The 25783-nt window shown below is 42.1% G+C and overlaps 4 protein-coding genes and 1 long non-coding RNA gene across 6 annotated transcripts in view; 2 read left to right on the top strand and 3 right to left on the bottom strand.

The window, feature by feature from the left end:
- The first annotated feature begins 7825 nt into the window (after positions 1-7825).
- The window catches only part of LOC311035400 (aldo-keto), a 48073-nt gene continuing 30115 nt past the window's right edge, over positions 7826-25783 (top strand). The window contains exon 1 of the mRNA XM_084043575.1: positions 7826-7907. The gene's annotated coding sequence lies outside the window, so the exon portion shown is untranslated. The remainder of the gene's footprint in view (positions 7908-25783) is intronic.
- Positions 9959-11834, top strand: LOC311035408 (uncharacterized protein). Its single transcript, XM_084043587.1, has 3 exons — positions 9959-10098; positions 11246-11569; positions 11694-11834. Exons 1-3 carry the CDS (start codon positions 9987-9989, stop codon positions 11702-11704), a joined length of 447 nt encoding a protein of 148 aa, XP_083899713.1. The 5' UTR covers positions 9959-9986; the 3' UTR covers positions 11705-11834.
- On the bottom strand, positions 12215-15923 carry LOC311035409 (C-C motif chemokine 5-like). 2 transcript variants are annotated; one of them, XM_084043589.1, is made up of 3 exons: positions 15780-15923; positions 12605-12746; positions 12215-12425 (listed from the first exon to the last, which is right to left on the bottom strand). In XM_084043589.1, exons 1-3 carry the CDS (start codon positions 15850-15852, stop codon positions 12338-12340), a joined length of 303 nt encoding a protein of 100 aa, XP_083899715.1. In that variant the 5' UTR covers positions 15853-15923; the 3' UTR covers positions 12215-12337. The 2 variants fall into 2 exon arrangements, with proteins under 2 accessions (XP_083899715.1, XP_083899714.1); XM_084043588.1 differs by lacking the exon at positions 15780-15923 and adding an exon at positions 14038-14177.
- LOC311035410 (C-C motif chemokine 13-like) lies at positions 19685-20881 on the bottom strand. Its single transcript, XM_084043590.1, has 3 exons — positions 20715-20881; positions 20431-20554; positions 19685-20302 (listed from the first exon to the last, which is right to left on the bottom strand). The coding sequence occupies exons 1-3, from the start codon at positions 20785-20787 to the stop codon at positions 20209-20211; spliced, it is 291 nt and encodes a 96-aa protein (XP_083899716.1). The 5' UTR covers positions 20788-20881; the 3' UTR covers positions 19685-20208.
- On the bottom strand, positions 24007-25070 carry LOC311035412. Its single transcript, XR_014599710.1, has 3 exons — positions 24893-25070; positions 24627-24747; positions 24007-24441 (listed from the first exon to the last, which is right to left on the bottom strand). It is a non-coding gene; the product is annotated as an uncharacterized lncRNA (long non-coding RNA).

Below are 25783 nucleotides of genomic sequence, written 5' to 3'. Positions count from 1 at the left end.
CCCAGCTTTCTCCAAGGGATATGTGTTGAAGTGTTGTTCTCATTTAAAAGTATTGTACTTACCTGGGTAAACTCGAACCTGTGAATAGCCTAAGAAAGAGTGTTACAGAGGACCCTACCTCTTAAATAAAAAGGTGGCGTAGTCTTGCAGTACCTAACAAACAGTATTATTCTCACAGTAATTACGCACCCCGCACTTTACCGTGCAACTGATATTTTATTGTTGTGAGTTTAATGTGTATTGTTATTTATTTATTATTGAGACAAAGTAAAGAGTGTCAGCATTCTAAAAAGAAGTGGCAAGTTACATGTGACAACCTGGCCACCGTCACATATTTGGCGTAGCGCGGCAGGACTGGGTAGAGAACAACACAAAATCCCTAAGAGAAACTGTATTGAAATTTTGCTGTTTTGCTGCTTTTTGTTTTGTTTTGTTTGGTTGAATCAAGAAAGTAATGATGATGATGCCAGTGTATCCAGGGGCACCGTGGCTACCTAAGTTTTCGGGCATAGAAGGTGAGGAGAAATACAGGGAATGGAGAGAACAGATTAAAGGATTATTGGGCACTCAGGATTTAACAGAGGAGAAAAAAGTTGCTTTTGTAGTACAGACCCTTACTGAGGAAGCTAAGCGACAAATTAGTGTAATTGACAAGGAAGATCGCAATACAGTGGCCAAAGTCTTTAAATGTTTAGACACGTTGTATAAAACATCTGTTTCTGCTTCCCAAGCTCGTGCCTTGTTCTATGGCTGTGCGCAACGCGCAGGCGAAAGTGTGCAGGCTTATATTTTGAGGCTTAGAGAGTTGTTCTGCGGGCTGCGGCGGCTCGACCCAGACACCGCTCCCTCCGATGCCATTCTGCGAGAGCAGTTACTTGTAGGACTGTCTGAAGGCCCTCTGGGTCAAGCCTTAAGAATATATGCCCGTCGAAACCCCACAGAAGACTTCGCCGCCCTAAAAAATGAGGCCTTCCTACTAGACACTGAACATAGAAGAGAAGGGACTGCTGAAATCTTGTGCCATGCTGTTAAACCTGTCTCTATCCCAACACCCTCACAGGAATCTGAATGGAGAGAGAAACTGAAACAGGAGATTATGGAAGACGTCAAATCGCAAATGCAGGGGTTTACGCAGGAGCTCATGAAAGAGATCAGACCGCTCCTTCGACCCAACACCACCGATACACGACCTCGCGGTTCGCCTCCATCTGAACGACGCCGGGAGCCGTACCAACGCAACGAGTGGGATGAGGGAGGTAGGCCGATCTGTAGGAGCTGTAGGCAGTCTGGGCACATTGCTCGCTTTTGTAAATCTGACCCCAATCATTTAAACTAGTACGCCCTGTCGCCGAGGTCCGGGAGACAGGGGTGCAGCGCGCACTCGCCAGATCAAGGGCTAATGAAGTGTTTATTGGGGACTGTCCGACTATTGGGATCACTATGGGAGGAGTCCACTTAAGGGGGTTACTGGATACTGGGTCACAAGTCACATTAATGCAGCAAAGCTTATTTGAGGAAAAATTCTCACACCTAACGTTGGGAAATGGGCCCCTTGTTTTTAAATTACGCGCCGCTAATGGTCTTGACTTACCGTACACTGGCTATGCCATATTGGACCTAGAGCTGGAGGGAATGAAGATCCCAGGGAGAGGAGTTGTAATCGTGAAAGATGAACATTGTACTCAACCGCTGATTATTGGGATGAATGTCGTGAACGCTGTATGGCATGCCCTCTTTAAATGGCCTGGGAGGCCTGTGTTTCCATGTCAGCAGGGAAGGACGCTGTGGAAGGACGCATTCGCCACCTGTAGGAGGGTGGAGGCAGTGACGAACGAAGATGGGTCCATCGGTTATGTGTGGCCGGTCGGCCGGCGGAAGATTCGAATCCCCGCGCAGAGTGAAGTGATGATCTGGGGCCGCGCTTGGAGAGGACCAAATGGAGCGGACTACGAGGCCTTGATGGAAGCCTTGCCGGATGGAAAAGATTTGGGAGTGGCCCGTGCCCTCGTCACGGTGCGCCACGGACGTGTTCCCATACGAGTGTGCAACCCACACGCATATAGTCTGGTCCTGGACCGCCACCAGAAGCTGGGGAGGCTGTACCCGGTGGAAGAAGCGGATGTCCGAGGCGGCAGGGACCTGAGCCTGTCCCTGGGGACCGACGGAGAGGTGGAAGTGGCCGTAATCAGTGTGGAAGATGATGGACCACTGAAGACCCTGCCCGAAGAGATGGAAGTGTTGACGGAGCGTGATGACCTGCCGGAGGCGCAGAAGAGAGAGTTACACGAGATGTTGTGTCGGTGGAAGAAGGTGTTCGCCATCCATGACGAGGATTTCGGACGGACGGACGTCGTGCAACACCAGATACCGACCGGAGACGCGGCACCCATACGAGAGCGACACCGGCCGTTGCCGCCCTCCATGTACCGGGAGATGAAGACCCTCCTGAATGAGATGCTGGAGAAGGGAGTCATCAAGGAGAGTTGCAGTCCGTGGGCGGCACCTATCGTACTGGTCAAGAAGAAAGATGGCAGCTGGAGGTTCTGCGTCGACTACAGGAAACTTAACGCCGTGACGCACAAGGACGCCTTCCCCCTACCCAGGATAGAAGAGACGCTCACCAGCCTGACGAAGGCGCAATGGTTCTCCACGTTAGACCTGGCCAGCGGGTATTGGCAAGTAGGAATGGATCCCCGGGACCGGGAGAAGACCGCCTTTACGACCCCGCTGGGCCTGTTCGAGTTTCAACGCATGCCGTTCGGGCTTTGTAATGCGCCCGCGACGTTCCAGAGGCTGATGCAGCAGTGTCTGAGTGGTCAGGTGACAGAATCCTTGCTGGTATATCTTGATGACATTATAGTATATTCACCTGACTTCTCCTCTCATCTACAGCACCTCGAGCTCGTCTTCCAACGCCTGTGGAGACATGGACTGAAGCTGCGGTTAGACAAATGCAAACTTCTGCGGAGGGAAGTGCAATTTCTGGGCCATGTCGTGGACAAAGAGGGAGTGCGGCCCGATCCGGAGAAAGTGGTGGCAGTGCGGGACTGGACACCACCCTCAACGGTCCGCGAGGTCCGCGCGTTTCTAGGTCTAGCGGGTTACTATAGGCGTTTCGTGTCCTCTTTTGCTGCTATAGCACGACCCTTAAACAACTTATTGATAGGAATCCCAAATGACGTAAAATCCCACCAGTGTAAAGTCGAGTGGACTTCGGAGTGCCAGCGGGCGTTTGATGCGTTAAAGAGTGCCCTCACACAAGCCCCGGTGTTAGCGTATGCGGATTATACACAGCCTTTTGTGGTTTACACTGATGCGAGTGGCCGTGGGTTGGGAGCGGTTCTAGCCCAGGTCCAAGACGGTCACGAACGTGTAATAGCTTATGCAAGCCGCAGTCTCCACCCGACCGAGCAGAATGACGCAAATTATAGCTCGTTCAAATTGGAGCTTTTGGCCCTTAAATGGGCCGTGACCGAGAAGTTTAAAGATTATCTCACTGGCGCTCGATTCACAATATTCACGGACAATAACCCTGTTGCGCATCTCCAAACGGCTAGATTGGGAGCTGTGGAACAACGGTGGGCTGCTCAACTTGCGTCGTTTACTTTCGACATCAAGTATCGACCGGGCAAAAACAACGCCAACGCTGATGCCCTATCGCGGTTCCCAGTGCAGCCTGTAGATGTGGCGGCTGTACAATCGACGCCAGCAGCCCGGGAGGATGAGTGGAGAGAGACGCAGGATCGGGATCCAGATGTGCAGGTGGTGAAGAGGTGCGTGGAACGGGGGAGAGCCCCTAATATGGTGGAGAGGAAGAATTGGACTCGGGGAGCGCGGCAACTGTTACGCCAGTGGAACAAACTGATTATACGAAATCATGTGTTATATAGGAAGGTGACCGATCCTTATACCAAAGAACAATACTCACAGATCATTTGTCCAGGTTCACGCAGAGAGGAGGTATGGAGAGGAATCCACACGGCCGCGGCGCATGCTGGGTTGGAGAGGACCTTGGCCCAGCTGCGACGTCGGTTCTATTGGCCAGGCATGGAGGGAGCGGTGCGTCAGTTACAACAGGGTTGTGTCGCCTGCAGCCTGCAGAGGAACAGGTCAGAGCCTCGGGCCCCCTTACAACCCTTTGAAGTCTCATATCCACTAGAAGTAATAGCCATTGATTTCCTCACATTAGGTAGGCCTGCTGATGCGTGGCAAAACATTCTGGTAGCTACTGACTTATTCACCCGTTATAGTTGGGCTATTGCCACCCGAGACCAGACTGCGCACACCACTGTCCGTGCGTTATGGACGCATATTATCCAGCCGTTCGGCTGTCCGGCCCGGTTCCACTCAGATCGAGGCCCCAACTTCGAGTCCGAGTTAATGCACCATTTATGTCAGACTTATGGTATTGCAAAAAGTCGCACCACTCCGTACCACCCGGCTGGGAACGGTGGAGTGGAACGATTTAATCAGACATTACTGAACATGTTGCGATCACTAGACACTGATAAACAAGGAAGATGGAATGAGCACTTACCCGAGTTAGTTCATGCTTATAACAACACGATCCATAGTGCTACGGGTTATGCCCCCGCCTACTTAATGTTTGGCCGACATTTGAGGCGCCCTATAGATGTCCAGTTAGGAGTGCAGTCAGCGCAAGAGCGCATGGGAGTGGGTGGCTGGGTACAGGACCACCAACAGAGAATGGCGACAGCTTATAGGACCGCAGGGGAGAGGATGGGAGAAACGGCCAAGAGGAGAAAGCAGGTTTATGACCGTAGGGCCGGTATTACACCCCTATTACCAGGAGAGAGAGTGTGGATTCGAAATAGGAAGAGAGATGGCCAGGGGAAATTGAGTACGTGGTGGGACCCCGAGCCTTACGCAGTGATGGAACAGGTGGGAGCTACGGGGTTGGTGTACCGAGTCAGACCCGAGAAGGGGGGGCGAGAAAAGACCATACATAGAAATGCGTTGAAAGTGTGTGTAGCCCCCAGGTCGCCCCACGAGGACCCCCCAGCTGTAGTGCAGCCCGAGCAGGTAGAAGCAACAACGCCGCAGTATTATGGGTTTCTCTCCGTCCCGAGAGCACCAGATGAGCCACGGCGCTCGGGAAGAGCAAATATAGGCCAGCCACCCCAGAGGTATGGACATGATTAGGGACAGTTGCAGGGACTGGCAACGGAAAATGGGGGGGGATGTGACAGGGTCAAAGCAGGGGGGTGAAACCAAATTGTAACATTTTTTATTGATGATGAAAAACCTGTATTACGCACTTAAAAACATCATTCTCGTAACTATATTTCTGCACTGCATGTTTTATGGTTGACAATGTATTTCCCCCCGGTCCCCGAGCCACTTGACATTGGACTCCCCTATAGGCTGTGTGACATTGGCCTTGTGACAGCGGACGGCCAATGTCCCCAGGTCACGCTGGTGGCAGAGCGAATGAGGGCGGAGTAGGGTGTGGCCCACCTTATTCAAAAGTGAGCGCGAGCCACTTGGACAGCAGAGAGACAGGCATACAGGGCAGTGTGGAAGTGACAGCCAGAAGGGACGGTTGTGCACAGGAGGAGCAGACATACCACGGAGCAGAGGTGGGGAATACAGTGATCGCGGCACGTACCAAGCCACCAGCAGCGGACGGTGAGCAGACGGCGCAGTAGCAGCAGAGACGGGGAGGACAGACAGACGAACCAAGGAACGGAGGAGAGGTCCAGTGGCGATAACGTTGCGCGCTTCACACCCTCAAAGCCAGACGTACAGTCTGGCGGGCGAGTAAGTGTCCTTCTATGCAACGTTACCTTTATAAACCCACGGTCCTAAACCTCATATGTGAAATATACCTGAACAGATGAACTGGTTCTAGTTTCTATGATTGCAGGCAATACGCACGAAGACAAGAAGAGACAGTGATTCCTGGCCTAAACCCCCGCTCCAGTTAAACCCCATATAAGGACATTCCCACCTTTTGCATTGAACCGTGATGAGTATATGACATATAGCAATTGAATTGGCACTTGGCACTTTACTGCTTCAGTAATAGTTGGCACTTTAACGCTAAATTCATTATTTATTTGCTATAGTTTGCACAAGCCCTGTCTGTTTTTAGTGTTTGGTGATTGTCTGTATTCCTGTATTTTAGTTAGTTAGTGGGCGCATTAGGAGGTTGAGGTTTTAGAATTAGTGTTATATTTTGTTTATGCTTTTCAATATTTTATGGCTTATAGACGCCACTGTATTAGCTTAATAAAATAGATTACCTTTTTATACAAACCTGTTTCCGCCCAGCTTTCTCCAAGGGATATGTGTTGAAGTGTTGTTCTCATTTAAAAGTATTGTACTTACCTGGGTAAACTCGAACCTGTGAATAGCCTAAGAAAGAGTGTTACAGAGGACCCTACCTCTTAAATAAAAAGGTGGCGTAGTCTTGCAGTACCTAACAAACAGTATTATTCTCACAGTAATTACGCACCCCGCACTTTACCGTGCAACTGATATTTTATTGTTGTGAGTTTAATGTGTATTGTTATTTATTTATTATTGAGACAAAGTAAAGAGTGTCAGCATTCTAAAAAGAAGTGGCAAGTTACATGTGACAACCTGGCCACCGTCACATAAACATGTACAAATTGACGCTTTTGTGTTTTCTTAAAAGCTAGCTTTTTGATAGTTTTTTATTTGTGACTTCAAAGCAATTCAATTCAAAGCTCATTTGAATTGAATTGAAATGTGAAAATGTCAGATAACAGGAGATTTTTTCCAGGGGGGGGGGGGGGGGGCAGGCTTTATCAGGCTTTAAAAGGATCCATTAAAAAGTTAAAAGTAGAAACAAAAGAGCCATGTTTAATAATAACCACTAATTACTTAAAAGTCTCTTTAAAATTGCATTACCCACATACAGTACACTCACTGTACACCCCAAAACAGGAGGAAAAACAGGAGTCTCCTGGTAAAAACAGGGGATTGGCAGGTATGGCTCAGTTTTGTGAACTTGTAGATCTGCTATTTTTTGCTATTTACATTACCTGCAGGCTGCAGCTGTTCGAATCTTCCCTCTGAGATCCTCAAAGAATGATACAAAATAAAATAAAATAGCCCAACTAAGAGCAAAATGTTCCTTTCTTTCTTCTCTCTTTTTCTCTCCTTCTCCACCTCCTATAAGTGAATGCTTTGGCTCTTGAGCACAATTAATCAAATAGAAGACGCAAATATATTAAATATATACTATTGGCTATATATAATAAATAACAATGAATACAAAAAGAAAAAAAAATCCTCTGACTGCAAGCAACACACCCTGTCCTCTCCAAGTCCAGGACTTTATGATGAACTGTTCTTCTACAGAGATAAGGAGTGGGGGGCCCCCTGGTCACGTGTGATTTAACCATTTAAACGCTCTAGTCTTTATCAAACTTAATTGCAACTGTTCTTTAAGTACTACTTATTCCGTCTACACGAAATATAGCCAAAAGTAGCAGATCTATAAGACTACTTGTAGCTCGGATTGTTTTTGTGAATGTTCCCTCCAGAATAGGGTTGCAGGAGTTCAAGTGGTTAAAATGTGACACGTACAATATGACCCTTTTGGCTATCCATAGACACTTGTAGGGGAAGGGACTTTCCCCAAAGAGATTCCCCGCCAACGGCTATCAAATGAAAATCGTCCACCTGCGCGTCCCCCATAGGACGTAGGGGTGGGGGGGGGGCAGTTGTCCGGTTGTGGATTCCGGTTTGATTAATTGATGTACTGTCGATTCCGGTTGGCTAGTGTACGGCCCGCCTACTGTAGCTCGTCGTCCAGTCAGCGCATGACTGACTGCATCGTCACATGACGCATGCATCGTAACCCACGTGGCCGGATGAGCACAAGATGTAAACATTAAACCCGCTGCGAACAAACCGTGAGTATTCACAACAGAGTTTTCTTACGTTAAGTCTGTACTTCAGTGTCTCTCTCTCTCTCTCTGGCATGTTATGGTGGTTTTGGCTCATTGCTTATGGAGATAGCTGTTCATATGTGACATTACACAGACACAGGAATAAATGTGTGTGTGTGTGTGTGTGTGTGTGTGTGTGTGTGTGTGTGTGTGTGTGTGTGTGTGTGTGTGTGTGTGTGTGTGTGTGTGTGTGTGTGTGTGTGTGTGTGTGTGTGTGTGTCTGAGAGCTTGTAGATTTGCTATTTTTGCTGAAGAGTCACCCCCAGAATAGGGACTCTAGGGGCCAAGTGGTTAAGAAATTGGTAGGTAGGCTTGTAAGTTATGCATTGTCCCTTAATGTGTGTGCAAAGAAAAAGAGACTGATGATTCTACAATGTAAGGTCCAGCCAAAGAATCTTTTGAAATCCTGTCATCTAATGCCACAACTCCCATTTGCTATTCAAGAATGCTGTTAAGCTCTTTGACATTAGTACAGCAGCAGGACGATACAAAAGCAGCAATACAACATACAACGGTACAAAAAATGCATACAGTATAAAGAAGTGCTAAAACAATGTGGCACAAAAGTGCAAAGTGCTAAAGCAATGGGGCGGCCATAGCTGAGTGGTTAGTGAGCCCGTCTGGGGAGCCAGAGGCCCTGGTTGCCCCAGGTTCGATTCCAGGCCAGGCCAGCATATGTGTCGATGAAATGAAATTTGTCCCTGAGCAAGACTCTTAACCCCTAATTGCTCACAGGTTCTCATTGGAAACAAGACCGCAAGGATTTTCATGAACGACCTGTTAAAAGGAATTATCCTTATCTCTCTTGATTTGATTTGAAAGTATTAACCATGCAAAATGACAAAGTCCAGGACTTATTTCAGTTGAGGTCCTCACAAAGAAGACAAAACAACAAAGTACATTAAATAAACACGTTTCCCTAGGCTAACAAGTAACATCATGTATAAAAAAAACACTAAAACATAAAAACAACACAAACACAGACAAACCCTAGTAAAATTGAAAACTCCCTACTTCAGACTAGAACCTTTTCCATTAGCCATGATGCTTTTGTTGACTGTTAAAAAGTTATCAGGTTTTAAGACAATTTGGTTGCAGTGTCCAGCCTGTTCCACTGGGTGGCACCAATGTATCTCAAAGTCCCCTTACCTGTCAGAGTCCTGAATGTATACAGGCTCACATTAGCAATGCACATTGTGTGCGCCACTGACCACCAGAGTAAAAAAAATAAAATTAAACACAGTGACCACTCCATGAATAATCCTGTGAATCATGGTCGATCTCGCCAGACCTCTCTGAGACCTATTTCTCTTTTCATGTCAAGAGATAAGAATATTTTTCTCCCTATGTCTCTATCTCTCTGTCTCTTTCTGCCTGTCTGTCTGTATCTCTCTCTGTCTATCTTTCTCTCTCTCTCTCCCTCAACCCTCTAGGTGGATGAGCAGAGACGGCAGTCAAAGTGAAGGAAAAGTGCCCTGACAAAGTTTCCATACCAACATGTCCTCTACCTCTATACGTTCTCCTTAACACCGGGGCTCAGATGCCCCTACTGGGCCTGGGGACCTACCGGCTGTGTGGACCTTGATTTTATTATTACCATATTGTTATCATCTTTAATAGAGCTAGTGAGTGTACATAAGGGTTTGTGGGGCATCATTTTGTACTGCAGGATTTTGGCATTTTGATATAATGTCCTCTCGACAGTGGAATACATAGTTCTTTCATGGTTAATCACCACTTTCATATTTAGTTTTTGTACACATTTGGCCGGCCATAGCTGAGTGACTAGAAAGGTTGTCCGGAAATCAGAAGGTAGCCAGTTCGACCCTCGGCTCGCCCAGTTCACATGTCGAAGTGTCCCTGAGCAAGACCGTTAACACCTAACGGCTCCTCCCGTGGGCTCATCAGATTTCACCTCCCCTAGAGACCGGAAAATACTCCCTTTCGGCAGGTTCACTGCTCTTCATCATTAATGTCCTCCCTGTTTCTCCGTTCCCTCCTCCCTCTAGTAAGCTGGGTCCCAAGGACCAGGGTGTGAAGGCCATGGAGGGAGCCCTCCACAGCCTGTCCCAGCTGGATTTGGATTACATCGACCTCTACCTCATCCACTGGCCGGGCACACAGGGGGTGCTGGTGTCTGACCAACAAAACCCAGGTCAGGAATGCAGGATAAAGGCCTTTATACACCAAGAATGATGTGCATAAATGACTCGAAATTGCAATGAGTGAAGAGTGAATCACTTGGTGTAATTTCACAATTAGCCACTTACTTTGTTGAATGGGGTCACCCAGTCTATACTTGGTCTCCTCCTTTTTTCCCTTACACTGAATATTTTTGCTGAAAATACTGGATCACGCATGATATTAAATGTTCATCATTGATATGCCTCTGATCTGGATATGTATAAGTAACATGTTTGAAAAATGTTACTGATGTGCCATTTAATGGGATGTGTAAAGGCCATAACGCCCCTATTCTGGGGTGAACATGGGCAAAAAGAACCAATCTACAAACTTATAACGCGTAGCGATGCGACAGGTTGTTACAGTAGCTTGTAGATCGGCTATGTTTGAAGATATTTAGTGTAGAGGGAAAAAAGGAGTGGGCGTACAGTAGTATAGAGCCCATGGGGAAGATTTGAAATTTTTTGAGCGTTCTCGAGGTCAATATTGATTTTCATTATTTCAGCGGTGCAGCTGTGTCCGCTAGACGGCTAAATCTGGTCAGTCATTATATCAGGCAGTCATCTCACATACAGTATCTTTACCAGTGCTTTTAAATGCATTGGATTTATATGTTCCTAGTAAACATTGGTGAGTACTGTGCCACACAGACAGTTGGTGTGTTATCTACGCTTTGTCAAATTGTCCCCGAATTTTAGCAGTTATTAAAGAGTTATTACATAAAGGCTTTTGATCTTGACATGGCGATTACATTCCTACAATACATGAAAATGTGTAATTTGAAAAAATATTTTTTATCTCACAATGCAAAGCACCTTGGAAGCCTGTCATGTTGTCCCATTTGGGACATAGACCTTTGTTAAATCTAGTGTAAAAGACTGAGTTGACTACACCATTGTTTGGCAGCGGCTGGGGTTAAAAAAGAAAGGAAAACAAAATCAAGGCAGACAATAGAACGGCTTTACATTGCATTGTTCTATATTCTATTGTTACTGTAGATGTAGAGATACTAGCTTAGCCTCAAAACATCCAGTAAGCAAGCATTCCTTGTGCTTTTGTCTAGAAAATGTGAGTGAATGTGTCAGCTTGGGTGTGATGCATTTCTATGTGTTTTGCAGGGAACAGAGCTCAGAGCTGGGCTGCTCTGGAGGAGCTGCAGGCGCAGGGCAGACTGAGGGCCATAGGAGTGTCCAACTACACACCAGCACACATGACACAGCTGATGCACAGCTGCAAGATCCTTCCTGCTGTGTTACAGGTAAGAACGGTGGCGGAGATTAGCTGGTCGCAGACAGAAGGACGGACACACACACACACAAGGACACACGGACGGACGGACGGACGGACGGATGGAAGGCAAAACATACTCTCTCGCCATGCCTTTCGGCCTGGCGGAGACAACAAACACGAAGAAAAACAACCCACCCACCCACAAACCCTAGGTACAGTACAAGTTCCATCTTTATATTTGCATTAAAAACATGATACAATATCCCATTTAGTTAGAAGGACGCAGTGATGGTAATAAAGACATAAAAGAACCCCATATTTTCTCATATGTTGCAGGTTTCCTCTAGCCTGGTTCCATACCATACTGTAGACCCCGCCCACTCTCTGAGTGCACTGCCTCTTGGTCTGGTGTTGTAATTGTGAACCAAGGATTTCTCCGGTACAAAATGTACCGGAGATATGAGAGTCGGAGGTGGGGGTGGGGATCCCTTAGGATTGGTTTAGGGAAATACTTGTCCCCTCCCCCTTGTAATCGCCTACACTGGAGCCAATGTCAGACTGAAGCTCCACACAGCTTTAGTCTGATAATCAGGCTAGGTTTCCTCCTTACATTGTATAAAATATTTCATTCATTACAGTGTGCAATTATGGAAACCATAAAATGTAGGAGAACAAATATGTCCATTTTCATCAGTCTCTTCTTTTAAGTACATTTTAAGCCTAGGCAGTTTCTCTATCAAGGACAGAAAAATAAAGAATCAAGAAAGATATTTAGCAAAGCATTTTATTAACTGCGCCAGTGGACGTATACAAACAAATGTAGCAACAGAACTTGCATTTGTGACATTTAGTCTTCCTATTACACTAAATTATTAGCGGAAATGTCTTTACAACAGGCTATTAAACCAACATTTCCTCAGTATATGAGATGGGGAAGACAGAAAAGCTTAAAAATCCTGTGGGCAGATTGCTACTAAAAGCTAGGGTTTGTCCAGAGCCTTCATGATCTTCTGGACCCAAGGGAGAAAAGGATTCATGCAGAACTCCCTGTTCTTCTTTGTCACCACACTGTGCAAGAAACAAGAAATTATTAATGTTGCTATAATGGTGCCACTTTGTGACCACCATACATACTATGCACACACACACACACACACACACACACACACACACACACACACACACACACACACACACACACACACACACACACACACACACACACACACACACACTCCAACACTTACATGACTCCAGCCAGTGCGCACCTAGCATCTGTCTTGTAATAAGACTTAAGACGTTCAATGAAGCGATCAATGTGTTTTGGCTTAGGATAGAAGTCACTCTTGAAGCAGCACTTATGAGGACCAATTTCATCTGCGTCCAAATCTATTTGTTAACATAAAAATGTAACTGAAAACAGAAATTATACAGTACTATGAGTGTTATGAACATTTGGTGAACTCTTCTATCAGGATGCAAAGCAGGACAATGTGACGGCTTCCCATGGTCACAACTTCTGCAGAGAATGATGAATGAATAGTCCTTTCTGATATTTATCAAGAGCAAAGTGCAACGGCAAGAGGAGTGATGTAGGTGTGACCTAATAATGTAGCCTACTCAACCATGCCCCACCCCCCTCTATACTCTCAAACTATTTCCCTGCTGTGTGGAAAAGCCTGGTGACGCAAGGTTACACGCGTTGGTCAATTCAGTTGCCTTGCTCAATAAAACTTTAAAATGCAGAACTCAAACCACACTGATATGGACTCATTCATTCATTAAAGTGTGCAAAATATGCAAACCATAAAAAAGGAGAACAATATTTCAATTTTTATCTTTTAAGTACATTTTATGCCTATAGACAGTTTCTCTATCAAGGACAGAAAACAAAGAATCAAGAAACATATTTAAAGTATTTTATTAACATGCGCCAGTGGACGTATACAAAAATGTAGCCGCTAATTCACACAGAACTTGCATTTGTGACATTTAGCCTACCTATTACACTAAATTATTAGCGAAAATGTCCTTACTATAGACTTTTAAACCAACATTTCCTCGGTATGAGATGGGGAAGACAGAAAAGTTTGAGAATCCTACAGGCAGATTGCTACTAAAAGCTAGGTTTGTCCAGAGCCTTCAAAGCTAGGTTTGTCCAGAGCCTTCATGATCTTCTGGACCCAAGGGAGAGTAGGATCCATGCAGAAGTTCTTGTTCATCTTTGTGACCACACTGTGCAAGAAACAGGAAAATATTAATGTTGCTATAATGGTGGCACTTTGTGACTTATGTGCTTTCTGAAATAAAATCATATATATAACACACACACACACACACACACACACACACACACACACACACACACACACACCAACACTTACATGACTGCTGCCAATGCGCACCTAGCATCTGTCTTGTAATAAGACGTCAGAAGTTTAATGAAGTGTCTGATGTGTTTTGGCTCTTTGTAGAATTCGGACTTGAAGCAGCACTTAGAAGGACCAATTTCATCTGCGTACAAATGTATTTGTTAATTTAAAAATAAAAATGGCCTTTTATGTAACTGAAAACAGAAATCATAAAGTAGCCTACTATAGGCGTTATGAACATTTTGTGCACTCTTTGGTTGAGAAAATAACAACATACTTTTGTCATAAGGACATGTACATCAACTTACCGTCGGCTGTCACAGAGCAGTACAGAGCAGCTCCTATCAGGATGCAAAGCAGGACAATGTGACGGCTTCCCATGGTCACAACTTCTGCAGAGAATGATGGATGAATAGTCCTCTCTGATATTTATCAAGAGCAAAGTGCAACTGCAAGAGGAGGGAGGTGGGGTGTGCCTTAATAATGTAGCCTACTACCCAACCATGCCCCACCCCGACCCTTCTATACTCTGAAACTACTTCCCCTCTGTGTGGAAAATCCTGGTGACGCAAGGTTACACTCAAACAATTGCATGCAAAACAAAAACAGCATAATTTAGAAGAAGAAAATAGCATATATTCATTGCCAGAGGACAGTAAGTTTAGAAACCAGAGAAGCTGCACAATTTAGACTCAGTCAAGCAAAATGTGTACTTTATATAATAGTGAAAAATATGGATGAAAATGATTAATAGCTAAGATTTTTGACTGACTAGGTGACTAAACCTGTCAACAGTAACCTAGTTCACACTTTTGGGCATCAAGTGCATGATGTCCTAATTCTAAAACCAGACTTCACATCCACATACAGTATGTCTCAGAAACGCTGAGGAAACACTTCTGCTGCTGCTATGTTATTAAAATTATTATATACATTTTACAAAAATAGTATTTTGGTTTTATTGAGCAAGGCAATGAATTGACAAGCGCGTTTCGACACTAGGTCTTTCGACAGGGTCGACAGAAGTTCAGAGTCGAAACTCGTTGGTCAATTCAGTTGCCTTGCTCAATAAAACTTTAAAATGCAGAACTCAAACCACTGATATGGACTCATCCACTCATTAAAGAGTGCAAAATTTGCAAACCATAAAAACAATATTTCCATTTTTATCAGTCTCTTTTAAGTACTTTTTAAGCCTATAGGCAGTTTCTCTATCAAGGACAGAAAACAAAGAATCAAGAAACATATTTAACAAAGTATTTTATTAACATGCGCCAGTGAACGTATACAAAAATGTAGCCGCTAATTCACACAAAACTTGCATTTGTGACATTTAGTCTACCTATTACACTACATTATTAGCAAAAAGGTCCTTACTATAGGCTATTGAACCAACATTTCTTCAGTATATGAGATGGGGAAGACAGAAAATCCTGCAGGCAGATTGCTACTAAAAGCTACGTTTGTCCAGAGCCTTCATGATCTTCTGGACCCAAGCGAGAGTAGGATCCATGCAGAAGTTCTTGTTCTTCTTCTTTGTGACCACACTGTGCAAGAAACAAGAAAATATTGATGTTGCTATAATAGTGGCACTTATATGACTTATATGCGTTATAAAAATAAAATAAAAACGTAATCATATATATAACACACACACACACACACACACACACACACACACACACACACACACACACACACACACACACACACACACACACACACACACACACACACACACTCCAACACTTACATGACTCCTGCCAATGCGCACCTAGCATCTGTCTTGGAATAAGACTTCAGATGTTTAATGAAGAGACTGATGTCATTTGGCTTTTTGTAGAAGTCGGACTTGAAGCAGCACTTTGAAGGACCATTTAGATCTGCGTACAAATGTATTTGTTAACATACTGTAAAAATGTTTTTTTTTATGACATGTAACTGAAAACAGAAATGATACAGCACCATAAGTGTTATGAACATTTTGTGCAGTCTTTGGTTGAGAAAATAACAACATACTTTTGTCATAAGGACTTGTACATCAACTTACCGTCGGCTGTCACAGAGCAGTACAGAGCAGCTCCTATCAGGATGCAAAGCAGGACAATTTGACGGGTTCCCATGGTCACAACTTCTGCAGAGAATGATGGATGAATAGTCCTTTCTGATATTTATCAAGAGCAAAGTGCAACTGCAAGAGGAGGGAGCTGGGGTGTGCCTTAATAATGTACCCTACTACCCCCACCCCGACCCCTACACTCAACTATTTCCCCACTGTGTGGAAAAGCCTGGTGACGCAAGGTTACACTGAAACAATTGCATGCAAAACAGAAACAACATCATTTAGAAGAAGGAAATAGCCAATATTCATTACTACATAATTTAGACCCAGTCAAGCACATGTGTACTTTATATAATATATGGATGAAATATGGATGAAAATGATTAACAGCTAAGAATTTTGACTGACTAGCCTGTTAAAAAGCCTGTCAACAGTAACCTAGTTCACACTTTTTGGCATCAAGTGCATGATGTACTAATTCTAAAACCAGATTCACACCCACATATGTCTTAGAAATGCTGAGGAAACACTTCTGCTGCTGCTGTTATTAAAAGCATTATATACATTTTTAATAAAAAAAAAAAACATTCTACTTTGGCTGGGTGGTTTATAACGTATCATTCTGTGGTTTGACATAATTTGAATACATACTGCTTATACTTCTACTTCCTGTTTATAGGCCTACTTCCTGTTTACATGGCTCTTAACAGGAAAAGGAACATGTCCCACAACCGGCAACAGTGGTAAAACAACGTTCTCAACCCCAGTACTCCTGGTCAAGTATTACTCAACTACAAGTAAAAGTTTCTTCGTCAAATGTGTACTTGAGTTAGAGTACAGGAGCACTTGCTTTAAAAAAATACTGAAGTATTCAAAAGTGCATGCTTTTAGAAAAACCTAAGTATTCAAAAGTACAAAGTAAGTAGTATTCAAAAGTACAAATTACAAAGTACACAAAACATCAATTGCGAAAATGGCAGATCTACAATTATTTAAAGGTCCAGTAAGTAATATTTTAAAATACGTGTTAAATAGCTCTATATTCTGACCATAAGAATTGCCATTGAGTATTTGTTCTGTAACAGGGATCTCTTTCCATTTCTATAACATAAAAAAAAATCAGGTCAGATCAAGTTGGGATACCAATTGTATCCAATCATGAGAGAGAACTCATACAGCATACAGGATAAACAATTGAAATTAGAAGTGCAAAAAGGGACTTCCATATTCAGGTTTTACTTAAGGTAGTGTAATTTTCATGTATATAACCTGTACTTTTTTATCGTGTCATTTTTAATGACATCTTAAGAGTGGGATTGACTTTAATACATGGAATGCATTTTGGGTTCATATGGAACTTCGTATAGCTGTGTTCACATGACTTAACCCTTTAAGACCTGAAGCCGATTCTACATGTCTCCTAAATCCCAACAGTTTTCTGAAAAACGTATGTTTCTATATCAGTGGTTCTCAAACTTTTTCATGTCAAGGACCCCCAAAATCATATGTATTTGGCCGCGGACCCCCATCAAAATATTTAGTTCCAGGGACCCCCCAGAAGCAAAGATTTGAGTTAAAATTATTTTTGAAATACAAACCATTGTGATTGTGACAATCAAGATTTGAAACGCCAACATGAGACACAGAGCTATATGGTTCAATTCCAACTATGACTAGTTTACTTTGAGCTGCTGAAGTTTCGTTTTTATCCTCTTGGGGGGTGTATGTCGTTCAGGCATAGCCAGCTTAGGGATGAAAACTGAGGCTAACATTTTTAGGGTTTCCTTATTTCTTTTTTTAAAAGGCCTTACGGGAAAGAATTGACATGTTCTGGTTACCTTGGAAATAACTTGGATGGATGGATGGATGGATGGATGGATGCATGCAATGAAGACCAAAAACGACATGCTCTTGCCAGCTGCTACAAAGGGCATATATATGTGTGTGTGTGTGTGTGTGTGTGTGTGTGTGTGTGTGTGTGTGTGTGTGTGTGTGTGTGTGTGTGTGTGTGTGTGTGTGTGTGTGTGTGTGTGTGTGTGTGTGTGTGTGTGTGTGTGTGTGTAATATATATATATATATATATATATATATATATATATATATATATATATATATATATATATATGTGTATGTATGTATGTATGTGTGTATACAATTTTAAACCAGCCCTATGGCTCTATGACTAAGCAGTAGTTAATATTAGTATTATTAATTGATTGATCTCAAAGTTTGGTTAAATAAATTAATCAAATGTGCTCTGTTTTAAGGCATTGCTTGAGTTAGCCTACAATGCAAACCATAAACAATAGGAGAACAAATATTTCGAGCTCTTTTAAGTACATTTTAAGCCTATGGGGTTTCTCTATAGAACAGAAAGATTAAGACTCAAGAAACATATTTAATGAACCATGGATGTTATTAATCTCCCCCATAATGAACATATACATTGTAGTTTAAAAATAATAATAATAATAATAATGAAAATAATAAAGGACAAAAAATGTGCTGCTAATTCACACAGAACTCACATTTGTGACATTTAGCCTACCTATTACACAACATTATTGCCAGACCCAAGGGGTCGGGCTTACATGAGGCTTTGTATCTGTTTTCTCCATACATGGGCATGGTCACTTTGTCCCCCGGCCCCAGCCAAAAACGTCTGTCCCCCTTTCATCATAGAAGGTACACACGTCATGCGAAGCCCGGTCATTCAGATTTCAACCACTAGGGGTCTGGCAGTACCAGGTCTCCTGGTTCCCTTGTTAGCTAAAAAGTCCTCATTCTAAACAAACATTTCTTCAGTATTTGAGATGGGGACAGAAAAGCTTAAAAACAATTCTATGTCAGTTTTTCTTTTCATCCTGTGGCCAGATTGCTGCTATAAGCTATGCTTATCCAGAGCCTTCATGATCTGCCGGACCCAAGGGAGAGTAGGATCCATGCAGATGTTCTTGTTCTTCTTTGTGACCATACTATGCAAGAAACAAGAAAATATTGATGGTGCTATAATGGTGGCACGAGATTATCTCAAGCTCAGCTGTTTATTTTCAAATGTAAACCAATTTAATTCCTTAAATTTGAAATGCCAACATGAGACACGGAGCTATATGGTTCAATACCAAATAAGACTAGTTTACTTTGAGCTGTTTGAAGTTTAGTTTTTATCCTCTTGGGGGTGTTACTGTATGTCCTTCAGGCATAGACAAAGGGGATGAATACTAAAACTGAAACCGAGGCTAACATTTTTAGGGTTTCCTGGCTTTAAAAAAAAGGCCTTACGGGCGAGAAATAAAATGTTCTGGTTCACCTTGGAAATAACTTGGATGGATGCAATGAAGACCAAAACGACAGCTCTTGTCAGCTTACATTAAATAAAAAGTGGACTACACCTGACTTTTCTCAGAGCCTTAATAACGGCATAACATTTCTCGTTGACATTCAAGGAGCTCCCTATTTACCCAGTCAAAAGCCTTCTGAAAATCAATGAAACGTTCATAATTATTTTCTTGAAGTCTTGCTCGAGTAATAGTAGTCTAGTACTACTCAGTAAATATGGTCAATACAAGATCTTGCTTTACGAAAACTGTACTGTTTATCACCAAGTATAAGCCTGACCTTTCAAAATGATCTGTAAGTCTATTATTTAAAACTGAAGAATTGAATTTATATACATTACTAATAAGATGTATGCCTCTATGACTAAGCGGTAGTTAATATTGTATTATTAATTGATTGATCTCAAAGTTGAGTTAAATTAATTACCTGAGTTAGCCTACAATGCAAACCATAAACAATAGAGAACAAATATTTTCAGTTTTATCAGTCTCGTTTAAGTACATTTTAAGCGGGGAGTTTCTCTATAGGACAGAAATATTAAGAATCAAGAAACATATTTAACAAAGCATTTTATTAATATGCCCCATAGTGGATGTATACACTGCAGATTAAAGCGGCACTATGTCACTTTTTTTTAATAATGAAATGTAATTTTGTCCAATCTGTGTGGTAGAGTATGTTAATACAATATAACTCATACAATTGGGGTGGTTGTATTTAGTCTCCCTGCTCTTCTATATAGATCCTGTCAAAGGTCATGTCTCACCAAGACACATAGTAGGCTCTATTAGCTCAATGGTAAAAATGTCAGCACTTGCGCAGGAAACCGGGTTAAAATCCGAGGTAGAAGAGGAAAGTTACACAGTGCAGCTTTAAATGAATATATTAAAAAAAAAAAAAAAGTGAAGGACAACATTTTGCTGCTAATTCACACATAACTTGCATTTGTGACATTTAGCCTACCTATTACACTAAAATTAATTATTAGCAAAAATGCCCTCATATTAAACCAACATGTCCCACTATTACGAGATGGGGAAGACAGAGAAGCTTTTACATTTTTATTTATTTATTGCTGCTAAAAGCGCCGCTTATCCAGAGCCTCCATGATCTTCTGAACCCAGGGGAGAGTAGGATCCATGCAGAGGTTCTTGTTCATCTTTGTGACCATACTGTGCAAGAAACAAGACAATATGTATGTTCCTATTATGGTGGCACTTTGTGACTTATGTCAACAGAAAAAAGAAAAAGAAAAAAAATATATATGTATATATATTATTATATAGACTCCAACACTTACATGACTCCTACCCTTGGGCACCTAGCATCAGTCCAGTAATAAGACTTCAGAAGTCCAATGAAGCGATTGATGTGAGCTGGCATTTCGCGGAATGTGAAGCAACAGTTATCAGGGGCAATTTCATCTGCGTACAAATGTTTCTGTTAATGGCTTATACAGTATAACTTAAAACAGAAATGACAGTAATACAGTAAAAGTTTTATGAACACTTGCACTCTTTAGTTGAGAAAATAACATAAGTTTGTCATAGGCCAGTGACACTAAAAACATGTAGGATAACTTACCGTCGGCTGTCACAGAGCAGTACAGAGCAGCTCCTATCAGGATGCAAAGCAGGACAATGTGACGGCTTCCCATGGTCACAACTTCTGCAGAGAATGATGGATGGATAGTCCTTTCTGATATTTATCAAGAGCAAAGTGCAACTGCAAGAGGAGTGAGGTGGGATGTGTCCAAATAATGTACCCAACCTGCTAAAAAGCCTGTCAACGGGAACCTATAGCAAGTTCACACTTTTGGGCATAAAGTGCATGATGTCCTAATTCTAAAACCAGACTTCACACCCACATGGCTCACGCGTCTCAGAAACGCTGCTGTGTGTTATTAAAAGTGTTATATACTTATTTCCATAGTTGTTACATTCTTATTTACTCATCAAGCTCTGACGACTTGAGTTGAGCATGTCAGTTTATAATAATAATAATAATCATCATCATGGTAGAGAGCAGCAGGCAAAGTACAAAGTGGACAAAGTACTCAAGCCCAGAACTTAAATCAAAGTATAGATACTCCTTCTCAAATATTACTAAACAGCATAAGGGATAGGTTGCAGACGCTACGAAAACAACATATATCTGTTGAATGCTCCTCTTAGGACACATGTTGATTATGACCAGTTTAGGGAGGTGGGAATGCTCCCTGTGAGGTACAGGGTGGATCAACTTAAGCTTAGTCATATACACAACATTTTGAATTGCAATGCCCCTGACTACCTGAGTTGATTTCCTAAGTTGATTGTACATCAGTAACAGTATGGAACTAGGGCGAACCAAGCAGTATAGGAGATACCAAGAGCCAAATGTTGTGGCAAGAGTTCTTTTATATACACAGGTATTTCTCTTGAGAATAAGCTGCCTGTGTGTGTCAGGCAGTCTCAATCTAAACTGCTATAAAAACAGTGTGAAAATACTGTTATGGAAAAAGCTACAGGCTAGTGATGCACTTTTATTTGTGTTTTTATGGTTTGATATTTGTAAGGGATTTTAGGCTGTTTTCAGTGGTTTTGTTGTATTTTGTGAGTTCATGTGACGTGTAATGTTATGTATTGGTTCTATATATACAGTAAGTACGTTTATTGGACTATTTATTTGTATTTATGTTGCAGGACCTCATCGGAAAGAGTTTCATTACGCTTTTATGTGTTTATCCTGGGTTTAAGTTAAATTGTGATTACTTGTTGTATTTCTTTTACCAAAATCAAATCAAATCAAATACTCAACTACAGTACAAGTAAAGTGCTTGCTTGGTCAAACTTGTACTTGAGTTAAAGTACAGGAGTACTCGCTTTTAAAAATATTTAAAGTTCTATTATGTACGTATCAAGTCACTGGTAGGTGAGGTTCTTCCGCGTGCGGTTAGGGTTAGGGTTAGGTATAGGGTTCGTTAACGTCGGAAAGGCGACATGTCGAAAAGGCGACATGCACCCACTGTCCACAGTCCTCCTCTCAGACACAGACGGGGTAGACAAAAATGGTACCATATTATAATTAGCATTAGTGAGGACCAATTATGAAGATAGGTTGAAAATGGGTGAAGAGGTCCTTTAAGTATTCAAAAGTACAAACAATAGTGAAAATGGCAGATCTACAAGCTCACATACATGTGCATGCGCGTATGTGCATGTATGTGAGTTTTTATCCTCTTGGGGGTGCGACTGTACCACATGGATGGATGGATGGACGGACGGATGGACGGACCGACGGATGGACAGATGGATGGATGGATGGATGGGTGGATGGGTGGAGGCTGTTGCCAGATATTCTGTTCCCCATGATAATTCCAATGCCACTTATATACTGATGTCAATAGTGGGCTCCAATGTCCCATCATCGCTTTATGATGACCTTGACAGACTATAGTCATAGTCATAAGCATTATTTATTTTATATAAATCATATAGATTCTCTAAATCTATACCACATAATCACTTTTGGCAATACTTACAATTGAGGCACCTTTTGGTGAAAACATCGGCTATTTTCAAATGTTTTGCCTCTTTCTTATATTACTTGACAATTTGACCAATGTATGACCACTTTTTATAGTACAGTTCGTTGATTACTTTTGATGCAGTAATGGCATTTTTTTTAAGGTAGTAACAAGGTCTTAAAAGCCCTTAAATTGTCAAATGCGCACAAAGGTGACATGGGTGTTTCAAGTGTTTTGCTGCAGAAAATTGCCTTAGAGGAAACTTGTTGCCGATGGTGGTGTGAATTCGGCATGAGAGAGGAAACAGACATGAGTGAGCAACTTCCTCATAATGTTCTGTGCGTTCCATTACTGTGCTAAACACCCAAAAACCCAGAGGCTGTCATGTATCATTCAAACGTGAGTGACCATTTGGGTAATGCCGGACTGTTGGGAGGACAAAAAGGTCCTATATGAGCTTGTATATCTGCTATTTTTGAGTATGAAATAATGGTTAACGTGGTTAAAATCTAAAATGACACGGATGCTTTCCCGGTTTTAATGGGTTAAGGTGCCAGTGAAAAGAGACATCATGGGTTACCAGTAGTAGTACTATAGATGGAGCACTGCTGTAGATGGAAATTAACTTATTGGACTCATAGTTCAAAGGATAAATGTGTCGCCCGCAGCTTCTGCTTCAGCACAAATCTTCTCAAATTCTCAAATTGATACTTTATACTTCAGCATACAACTGCATTGCTTGCCCGAAAAAGTTTTTCTGCAAATGTACGATGAAGTGTAAATGAGGCTTAATCAAGAGTTGGTTAAAACTAAAGTTAGGTTAGTTCAATTGTATTATGCTTTATTATGGGATCAAGACGAGGAATGTTTCGGCCCGCTTGTGTGTTTCATAAAAATAAATAAAACTTAAAACTAAAGCTTGGGGGAATCTAAACAGTGTACACTCCGTCAAGCAAAAGTGTACATACTTTATCGTTATGTTAGTTAAAATATAGATGATAATGTTTAATAGATACGGCCTAAAACCCAACCCGTTAAAAAGCCTGTGAACGTAACCTATAGCAAATTCTCACTATGGGTGTGACGTGCATCATGTTCTAAATTCTAAAACCAGACTTCACACCCACATAAACTTGTCTCAGAAACTCTGAGGAAATACATCTGTTTACTTCTGCTAATGTGTGTTATTAAAAGTTAAAGAGAAACAAAGAAGGAAGAAAAATATTAGAGACAAGTGGGAAAAGAACTGCATTAGTTTAAACAATTACAATCATTATGTTCCCAAATTGCCCTTAGTTTAAATAATGTATCGCATGTATGCCTTTTAGGGGTTCAGGAGCAAGAATAAAGACACATATTTGACCAAGCGTTTTATTTGATATGCCCCATATACATATAGGTTATATAAACATTCAAAAAGAAAAAGGTAAAGGAAAAAAACAAATGAAGCTGCCAATTCACACATAATTGACCCATTACAGTAAATTATTAGCAAAAATGTCCTCATACTAAAATATAAAACGAACATTTTCCTCGGTACATGAACCAGATGGGGAAGACAGAAAAGTAAAAAAAAAGAAAGAAAGAAAAGAAACAAATCAATGTCTTTTTATCCTTTTAGCCTTAATGTCTGACTGCAATCTCGTGCTGTTTACATGTCTGACTAATAAAGTATTCAATCTATCAATCAATCAATGGGCAGATTGCTACTAAAAGTTACGCTTATCCAGAGCCTCCATGATCTTCCGAACCCAAGGGAGAGAAGGATTCATACAGATTTTCTTGTTCTTCTTTGTGACCACACTGTGCAAGAAACAAGAAATTATTTATGTTACTATAATGGTAGGTGGTGCAATGGTAGGTGGTGCGCACACACACACACACACACACACACACACACACACACACACACACACACACACACACACACACACACACACACACACACACACACACACACACACACAGAGAGAGAGTCCAACACTTACATGACTCCTGCCTTTGCGCACCTGTGATCAGTCCAAGAATAAGACTTCAAGAGCTTGATGGCCACTCTCTTTGGATAGAAATCGAAACAGCAGACATCAGGCCCATTTGTAAATTTTGCATCTGTTTAAAATGGTATATGTTAATATAAGAGTTGCTTTTCATGGTGTACCTGAAAATGTGTTATGAACCCTTTTTGCACTCCTAAGTCTAGAAAATAAAAACATACATTTGTAATATGGTCAATAAAACAGGTACATTAACTTACTGTTGGCCATCACAGAGCAGTATAGAGCAGCTCCTATCAGGATGGAAAGCAGGACAATGTGACGGCTTCCCATGGTCACAACTTCTGCAGAGAATGATGGATGATGGATGGATGGATGGATGGGTATAGAGACCAAAGCGATAGCCCTCATCAACCAAAAGGCGTGCGAATGAAGATAAACCGCTCTAATATTTCAAGAATGAGAGTGCAACTGCGAACAAAGTGTAACTGTTAGAGGAAGGCGAGATGTTGTGGTCAGAAGGGCGTTTTATGTGACAAGTAGAATGTGGTAGAAGAGACAGTTGAGGCAAATATGGAGATATACAGTAGCAGTACGTAGCTAAAATGTGTACCCCATGCAGGGATCAATGTACCATACATGATTCTTCAGCATCTGCTTGCAACAGTCTCCTGTCTCGGAGTGTGTGTGTGTGTGTGTGTGTGTGTGTGTGTGTGTGTGTGTGTGTGTGTGTGTGTGTGTGTGTGTGTGTGTGTGTGTGTGTGTGTGTGTGTGTGTGTGTGTGTGTGTGTGTGTGTGTGTGTGTGTGTGTGTGTGTGTGTGTGTGTGTGTGTGTGTGTGTGCGCGCGCGTGCGTGCGTGCACCAAGGACCTTTTTAATACCTTAAAAAGAAAGAAAGAAAAGGAAAGGAAAAAATACTTACGCTATACCGCATCAAAAGTAATCAACACATTACACAATAAAAACTGGTCAAACATTGGCCAAATAAGAAAGAGGCAACATTTTTGAAAATTGCTACAAGCTCACGACGCCTCGCAGTGTGAGACCTTGTGACCTTGTACTGTAGATCTGCTATTTTCACAATATTTATCTCTGGAACCAAGTCAAACTATGTAATGCCTACATTTCCAAGTACTTGTCAGGGTGTTTGT

The sequence above is a fragment of the Gymnoscopelus microlampas genome, assembly GCF_963454915.1.
Source record: "Gymnoscopelus microlampas genome assembly, chromosome: 19".
NCBI classification, from domain to species: Eukaryota; Metazoa; Chordata; class Actinopteri; order Myctophiformes; family Myctophidae; genus Gymnoscopelus; species Gymnoscopelus microlampas.
This window is presented reverse-complemented; position numbering and strand designations above follow the sequence as displayed.